The 9374-nt window shown below is 36.5% G+C and overlaps 1 protein-coding gene across 1 annotated transcript; it reads right to left on the reverse strand.

Moving 5' to 3' along the window:
* Positions 1-395: 395 nt before the first annotated feature.
* LOC112180226 (mitogen-activated protein kinase kinase kinase YODA) lies at positions 396-6976 on the reverse strand. Its single transcript, XM_024318779.2, has 12 exons — positions 6752-6976; positions 5345-6143; positions 4477-5217; positions 4091-4178; positions 3928-3990; positions 3452-3612; positions 3238-3313; positions 2901-2960; positions 2706-2813; positions 2244-2483; positions 1969-2060; positions 396-1864 (listed from the first exon to the last, which is right to left on the reverse strand). The coding sequence occupies exons 2-12, from the start codon at positions 5914-5916 to the stop codon at positions 1351-1353; spliced, it is 2715 nt and encodes a 904-aa protein (XP_024174547.1). The 5' UTR covers positions 5917-6143; positions 6752-6976; the 3' UTR covers positions 396-1350.
* Between the last annotated feature and the right edge of the window lie 2398 nt (positions 6977-9374).

The raw sequence follows: 9374 nt of genomic DNA on the forward strand, positions 1-9374 counted from the left end.
TCAGGTTTTGGTCCCTGCTGATACACGTTCTTTTTCTCATTCATGAAATAGTCCCATCTACTTGTAGAGAATCATAAAGGTGTAATCAGGAGAAGATCAAAATGAACGAATCAAGTTCTTCAAGTAAGTATGCAGTTCTTCTAGTTTTAATATTAACTGGAATTCTGGGATTGATGATGCTGTATGAATCCTTGCTCTATTTGCACAGAAATATCTATCTACATGTATTCATTTTGGATATAGATTTGTATTTACTTTCATGTACAGTTCTAACAAAATCTTCATATAAAGTTTATACTTTATAGAGATTGGAGTCGAGATTCAAATCCATTCATATAGTAGATTTAACTAATAATTTTGACATATCAATCTTGGAACAAAATGAATCTTGCATCTTGGACTCATCCAAGGTTGAGGACTTGAGGTTTAAGTTCATATGTAGCAAAGAAGTAACCAGGTTCATGAGTTCAACAAGTGAAGACACCTTTGGGCTATATGTCATCCCAAAAGAGTCTTGTGCGGAACTCCCCACTGAAAGAAACATCTCCCTCTCCATGGGTTCTCCACACTGAATCATTACAGAACCGGAGCAAATATAGGACCAATGTAGTTAGATTTCTTCATTTCTTGACTGGTGAGATGTACAGAACATACAAGTTATACAGCAAATCAGGTACAACAGAGTAAAATGTGTTGCATGAGCCCACAATAAATCGACAATGTCGAGAAACAGAATTTACAGTCTTCAAAACTACCGGACTAACTCTGTCGTTTACCTGGACCCAAATTCAGTCTCCCATCTTCTGTACAGCAGTTTCAGACCCCAAAAAATGGTTCAAAAGCTAATGGTATTACCTCTTAGCCTTTCCTTTTCTCTATATGAACATCTCAAAAATATACACTTCTTGCTGCCTCAAGTTATTTCTCACCGAAGGACCACATCACATTGGATCGGCTTCTTTATGTCAGGCTCAAGCTCCTAGTCATAGCTCCAATCAGTCAAGCACTCAACTATACAAGTCAAAGCCGCATCATGTTATATGTACAACATGAGTTTATTATACGTCAGGAAGTGAGCTTCATATGCATAACTTCAGAATCAGTTCTTGTCCCATGGCTTAGCAAGTGCTCTAAGCTTGAAAATTAAGCAATCCAAACAGAGTTATCTGCTTCCACTCACTTCAACTTTCCAGAGCTTTAAACTTATTCCACATTTGTTCTGCTTTGGATCCTTATTTTGCAAATATACTTCCTCCGCAGTCCAAGGGGATGGGTAATTGATCCGGTATATTGAAAAACCGATCTGATAGCTTGACAGCTTGATCTGATTGGTGGGTCCATGAAAATAAGTCAGACACCATTTGTCCGGCCAGTCAAAGGAGACTTTGGACTTAAATCCAGTCTGTTCATCTTAACATGATCCTTGAGGAGTTGGCGAGACACACGATCAGCCAAAACTGACTGTCCATTGTACTGCTCTGTATGCGCGGGCCTTACAAACTGTTTTGCAAGAACATCATTTTCAGAGGGCATTAATTCTGAGAAGATGGGAGACCCTGGTTGCTTCCCTCGAAACATGTCAGGAGATGAATCATGATAGGAGGGGCCATTACCATAGAGACCATTTGAGGGATTTGAAATGCCTCCGAAACCCTCTTGCAAATTTATGGACTGTTTTAGGTGAATAAATGGAATGGCACCGCTGCCACCAGTGAGAGGCGTGGATGAGCCCGAAGTGGTCCGCGGGCTAGATATAGGAGACGGTGACATTCTTCCATTTAAGTGTGGTGGTGACCTGGAGTGCAATAGAGGGCTTCCGATGGGTGATACAGGGCATGATATGTTCCTTGGAATATGGAGATCACTGAAATTGAGGCAAAGAAGATCAAACCAAAACCTTATTATTAAAGTTGTTGTCATCATTAGATATGTAGGTATAAATATACAGAGAGAGAGAGAGAGAGGAACCTGGTATGGTGATGAGTTTTTGAAACTCTAGATGAGTGAATTGCAAGCCTATCTGAATCCAAATTGGAGAAATTTCTTGATTGCCCAATGCCCTGATAATTATTAATAAAACACAGATCAATATAAGAGGTGCAATAGAGAATCAGTCTATAGATAAACACCCTAATTAGAGTCATCCCCACAGTAAATATGTGAACCTGTTGGTCAACATAATTAGTGGCCTCAACCCTTAAAAGATAATAATTTCTCGTTTGTCGTAAAAATGGAATACACACCAGAGCCTTCACTCCATTTGCAACCCCAGCAGGTGAATCAGAAGGCTCAGGGCCCAATATAGGTCTTGCCAAAGGTGCTGCATATTTCACAAACGGATGCTCCAAGAGCTGAGCAGCTGTAGGACGATGAAGTGGATTTCGCTGTAAGCATTGCCTTATGAAATCCTTTCCATCATCCAAGAGGTGATCTGGAATTGCTGGCAGTTCCTTGCTATTCCCAATCTTAAACATGGCAGCAACCTGTGCTCCACAAAAGAAAAATATTACACAAGGAGAAGAAAACCCAATTATAAGCACACTTCAAAATTACGCAACTTATTCTTAGTGAGCTTAAGTACACGAGACTGAAGAGAGAATGCTTATATTGGCTACAATGACTAATATCAAATTCAAATAACAGACCCCGTAACCAAAATTAAATAATACAATAAAAGCATTCATTTTTATGTCTAAAATTCTTACCCCTTCATACTGACTCCAAGGTGGTTTTGTTGTAGCCATTTCCAAAACCGTGCACCCAAGACTCCATATATCCACAGCAAGGTTGGCTCCACTTGAGTTCTTTATAACCTGGGAAGCAACAGAATTGAAGATTAAGTAATCCATCAAGCAGCATGCTGTGAAGAAAATAAGGATAAAAATTTGAATCAATCTAACCTCAGGTGCCATCCAGTAAGGACTTCCCTTAAATGATAAAGGACATGACTGCCCGGTAATCTGCAAAGCACACAAGATGAGATTGTAAAACAAAGATTGATATACCATCACGTAATTAAGGTCAAGCATGGTGACTTTTGTAAAGAATAAAAAAAGTACAAATTGCATGCACTCACAAAATATTTCTCAGCAAGGTAAAATATGCTCTCTAAGGAATATGAAGGTGATAATACAAACCAGTGTCCACCATCAAACAAGTAACCTATTTCTCCTAATACGACATACTTAATTTAGTTAATATAATAGCACTTGATACAAATCTTCTACATATGCTTACATGCTTTGCCATCCCAAAGTCCGCCAACTTGACACGGCCATTTGGGTCTACTAGTATGTTTGCTCCTTTTATATCCCTGTATACAAAATACAGTTATACAAACAAGGAAGATGCTTGACATTAAGTAAATTACAGGATATCAGTATATCTGATCTATAGCAACTGTTGAAGTCATGTTTTAAATACTATAACAAGAATGGGTAATGACATTCACCTGTGGACGGTATTTTTAGCATGCAAATATGCAAGCCCCGACAAGATTTGTTGAGTATAACTACGAATTGCAAGTTCGCCAAATTGCCCATAGTCTTGGAGAAGTTTATATATAGAACCACCAGATACATACTCCAAATATATATAAAGCTTGTCACCAACCTGTCATAGGATAACCAATATTACATAAAGTACATCAGAACTTTTACTTGAATCTTCTATCCAAAAAAAACTTTTACTTAAATCTTCAATAATCTTTTTTGCAGAGTATCAGTATCATGCTCAACTTCTGTACTGAACTATAAACTAACAACTACTAAATATAGGCATCAACTTCTTCAAAGTCACTCTTGTTTCTTTAATTGACAGTATGACATACCGAAAATACAATACCACAAACAAGACAAATATAAAAGTAAAATGAACAATAAATAAAAAGCACAGTATTAATAATACATAGTGGACGTAAAGACTTACTGATTCAGACCCATAATACTGCACAATGTTTGGATGCCGTAAACGGCTCAACAAAGTAATTTCCTAGCAAAACATCAAAACACAAAAGTCAGAGAAAAGATGAAAACAACAGTAACCATTTTATCAAGGAATCAATGTGAAACCATAAAGAACAGGATAATACCTGCGTTAATTGCTTTGCACTTTCCTTAGACTTTGCATCATCAGAAAATAATGTGACCTCCTTCATTGCACACATTTCGCCACTTTCACTAAACAAGTCCAAAGTTTATTTATAAGAATATATGAGAGAAATTTTATTTTTTTATTTTTTTTCCCCTACAATTGGCAGTCTCCAAATTCATCAAGCAGGTATAATTGGAATGTAGCCATACAATCTACTATCAAGAGATTTTTTTAATTAGCTCCCTAAGTTCTGCTGCTCCTAGCAATGTTTGAACTTTGAAGGCACCATTTCCAGTTATGTCCTTAAGACAACTAACTGCTACGAAATATAGTTACTTGGGAGAGAGAGAGAGAGAGAGAGAGAGCAAATACATATGAATATACCTATTAAAACCGACATAAACATGTCCAAATGTGCCTCTACCCAGCAGCTTCCCCTTTTTCCACCGAGAACCAGGGCTCGCTGGATTTTCTGCCCTTCCAGGACTTCGTGGCACAGAAGGAGATGTTGCTGCTGAATTTGAATGAGAAAAGGGTGATGCATTTGAAATTGTTACTGGAGGAAGAGGCAAACGGTGACTTTGTTGTTTCCCATCATCAGGCCAGCTTGTCTGCGAATCATTGAGAGCCCCACCTGCTCTGGGATGAATAGGTGTAACAGCACCACTATGAATTCTTGAGCCTGGGCCAGGGCTTGTCAATCTGGGACTAGGTACTGGAGAATACTCGGGGCTACCCTTGCTTTGCTGCCAAAACAACTGTCCCGACATATCCCCTCCCATTGAATTGTGCCCAGAATTGTGACCAGAACCTGGACTGGAGCCGTGGCCAGATCCTGCTATGGTGACATCAGTATAAGTTTTTGGAGCCCAGAAAGCAGAGTTCACGGCTTGCTCAGTTCCAAATGCTCTAATTGGACTTCTAGAAGGACTTGACATGGAGCTGTCAGGAGCACTCCAGAAAGCTCCTTGATAAGGTACCTGGAGATTTGGCACATGACTGCTCAAAGGTCTCCGTTTAGGCGATGAAGGGGAAATTTGATTAATGAATGAAATGTTGGCTGGTTTTTTTGCCTCTCTTGAGATTACTGGGGCCACAGTGAAGGACTGATCCTTGAGCATCACACTTCAGCAAAATAATAGTAATTTTGTTAGGAGCAAGCTAAAATAAGTCCAAACAAACACCACAGTCATCCATATACATGAGATGTACAGTAGTAGCATAATGGCATCTGACATAAATAAAAGCAAACCTGGAAGGACTGCCAGCTGCAGTTCTAGTCCCACTTTCATAGTCAATTGCCTGAGGGCTGCGGAGACCTGAGTCAGCTGGATCTTCACTATCAACAGAGGTATCACTAGAAACTGAACCAGTATTCATATCTCCATCATCAAAGTCAGCACGATTTGACCTCCCACCAATGCACCGAGGTCTCGGGAGAGGTAGAAACAATAATGGCTTGGAGCATTTATCTGATCTTGGTTTTGGTGATATACTAAAACCAGAATCTGTACGTCCGACATGAGCAGGATGTTGACCAGGAAGTGGAAGTGGTTGAGAAATACTCCTTTCAGCAAAACTTTGAGTTCTTGCAACTTGTTTGGAGGGTGAAGGAGATCTTGATTCTAGAGGAGATCGAGACCCCTTTTCCGAAATGGCATCACTACATGGTCTTCGAGACCCTCCAGATCTACCATTCACTCTACTTTCAGATGAAAACTTAAATTTCCGATGTAATGAATCGATGAAACTTTCCTTGCTCCCTGACTTCTTCTTTGCTTCTTTGGATGACGACTTCCCCCACCATGAAGGCATATTTCTCATAAAAAGCTTATAGAACTAACGGGCGACTACTATGAAGCTAATCCATTTACCAGCATTACCACATATTGTGAAACACCATCACATGACAAAAGTTCTCCTTGACTTATTAAACACTAGACACCATCAGAACATTCAATTATGCATACCAAAAACGACTTTCATCACACAGGAACTAGGGAAGCCATAACTTCCAACGAGCTCCAATTAACTCAGCACATAACGAAAACCTGCAAAATAAAGGCTGTACTTCAATATCTCTATCAAAACGAACTGTAAACTAACTTAGCGACACTAAGACCTAAATCCTAGTACGAAAATTTTTGCTAATCAAAGAGACCAACTATTTCACACACTCTACCATACATACTAACCCGGCTTCACATAACATTGACTCACTGAACTCAACAAAATTATATCATATAGACTAAATCACTCCACACTCACCTCTACCCGATCCAAAAGACTCAATCTTTGTCTTGGTTCCAAACAAAACACACCAAAAGAAAAACAAAACCCACAATTTCCAACCTACCCTTCAACAATTCATTCAATTGGGTCCATTAAAACTCCAATACAGAAACCATAACAGACCCATTGGCTCAAATTTTCACTACCCACAATTCAAAAACCAATAAAGTTCCAAACTTTAACTCTCAATTTCCTCCCCCAATTTCAATAACACCAAACTTTCGATCCCAAATTGCTCAAAAGCACAAGCTCACAACACAGATCTACTTGCAGCTAAAATTCATAAACACAATCACCCACTAACCAACTCAAAATAAAAATCATTACTTTACTAAAAAAATTACATAATAAACGAAATGAAACTTACTCTAATTCTCAGAAGCTGCAAGAAAATCCGAGCTACTAAAACCAACTGGGTTAGCTTGAATACAAATCACAGGGGTACGGAGAATTTGTTGAGCTTCTGAAAAGTTGAGCTAGCTCAGAAAAAAAACAGAAATCAGAAAGATTGGGGATTTGGATTTGGAGGAATTTGAGGTATTCTCTTCTCTTGCATTGGAAGACTGAAGAGAATCGCTTTTAGAGAGAGAGAAAGTATGCGTCTGAGTTTAAAGACATTAATAAGTTAGTGAAGCTCAATTTTTTATTTTATTTTATTTTTTATTTATTTATATATATTTTTTCCTATTTTTTTATGGGAAATGATTGATGAAGTACTGAAGTGTATTGTAATTATAGTTACACTGTCAGGTTATAATACTCCACTAAGTACTGAGGGAGGTTGATGAACAAACTCTCTCTCGGATTTGAAATTTGAGAACGAGAATGTAATGTAGTGATTATTTCAAAAAAATGTAATGTAGCGATTTAAATTGTTCATATTATAATTTGGTAATTCTTTTTGTGGATATAATTCCCGCCAAATCAAAAAATAATTTTGTCGTTTTAGTGTTATCGTTACTATTTTAATATTGTAGTATTATAATTACAGTTAAAGTGGCAGGTTATAGTATTTTACCAAGCGAGGTCTATGAACAAAATCTCTCGGATTTGAAATTTGTGACCTCTTGTTTATCAAGTGTAATTTAGTGATTTAAATTGTTCGTTTTGTAATTCGGTAATCCTTTTCGCGAATATCATTCCCACCAAATCAAAAAACATTTTGTCGTTTTAGTATTGTCGTTACCATTTTAGTATTGTAGTATTATAATAACAGTTACACTGACAGGTTACAATACTTCACCAATAGAGGTTTATGAACAAACTTTATCGGATTTGAAATTTGAGAACCCTCTTGTTTCCCGGGTGTAATTTAGTGATTTGAATTGTTCATTTCATAATTCGGTAATCCTCTTCGCGGGTATCATTCCCGTCAAATCAAAAAACAATTTTGTTGTTTTGGTATTGTCGTTTTCATTTAATTGTATCTAACAGACTTGATTTGTTTGCCCAATTTGGATAACTAAACCGTCATCTTTTGTGCATTATAGGACAAAGGATGATAAAAAACTTAGGCACAATTTTATGTTCGTTTATCTATTTTATAATTTGACCAAAGAAAGCAAAATTGTGAATCAATTTCGCATACGAAGATCAATAGGCGAACCTTACTAATTGATGAAGAAATGCAACGGGTGGGACATTCATATTCTAAACAGTAGAGATACTTTTTTTTTGAGGTAGGGCCAAACGGCTGCCCTTAAGCCATAACCATTAATGACAGTAGAGATACTTTAGTTGCACTCTTTAATCAAACAGGATACTTATGTGATGTACGTGTCAAACCAACGATTGTATATTGCATTAAAAACTACAAGTTTACAATTAGAAATAAATCTTAGCCCAAGAATGCATTTTGCATATAATTTATTTTCTATTTTCATATTCATTGAATATTGATAGATTTCTTTTTTGAGCTATCTTGCGCTAAAACTGCAAGTTTACAATAGAAATAAATCTTAGCATGAGAATGCATTTTGCATATAATTTATTTTCTATTTTAAGGTTTCATATTCATTGAACATTAATAGATTCTTTTTTTTTGAGCTATCATTATATCACACCTTATATATGATGATGATATTTAGTGTCCACTAGATGGCATTTGTAATTAGTATACTCAAACTCAAAGTCATCATTTCCTATATGCAATAATTAGATTTAAAAAACAATACATAACAATAGAAGTGATGTAGATGGCAACCTAGCTTGTTTTAAAAGAAAGAAAATAGTTTCATCAATGTGCTAAAAGTAAAATTCGTCTAGGGACAACTTGATTATATGTGCCTCCTCCAAACAAAATTGATTACATGTGTTCTGTATGTTCTAAGAGACAACTTGATTGGATACCCAACTTTTAACTAAAAAGTACATTTGCATATGTACTCATCAAAGACACGGTGTTTGTGTATGGCATAATTGCACAAAATATAAAGAAGTTAAGTTTTTGCATAACTTTGTTTTGTTGCAATCAAAGATTTGCATGTCTTTTGTCCCCAAAAAATGATTTACATCTCTTAATTGATGAAATCAAATTGAAACAAGATATGAATTGGTAGGTCGAACTACTTCTTTGATGAGAAGGATAAGTGTTTGGATTGTTTAAGAAACAAACAATAATTATGATAGTTGAAGAAGACTCCAAATATAAGCTTCTATTTTATAACTAATTAATTAAATTCATTTAGATTCAATTAGGAGAAGATTGTGAATATGCGAACTTTGATTGAAATGTAAGGAGAGTTTGAACAATATTTGTTGAACAGTGCAACAATTTTTCAGGACCTCATTATCCTCTTTAAACCGGATCTAAAGATCTATTACACTTTTGTTTATTCCAATATCCTTCTCAAAAAAAAAAAATCCTTTTTATAAATATCATGCTAATTGAAGGAAGAAAAGAAAGAAAAGGATTACCAATTTACCATTCATCATAAAATGCAATGGATCTTGAAAATTGCGGGCATTGGGCATGGATGCTTTACTTAGGT

This window comes from Rosa chinensis, chromosome 1 (assembly GCF_002994745.2).
Source record: "Rosa chinensis cultivar Old Blush chromosome 1, RchiOBHm-V2, whole genome shotgun sequence".
Taxonomy (NCBI): Eukaryota; Viridiplantae; Streptophyta; class Magnoliopsida; order Rosales; family Rosaceae; genus Rosa; species Rosa chinensis.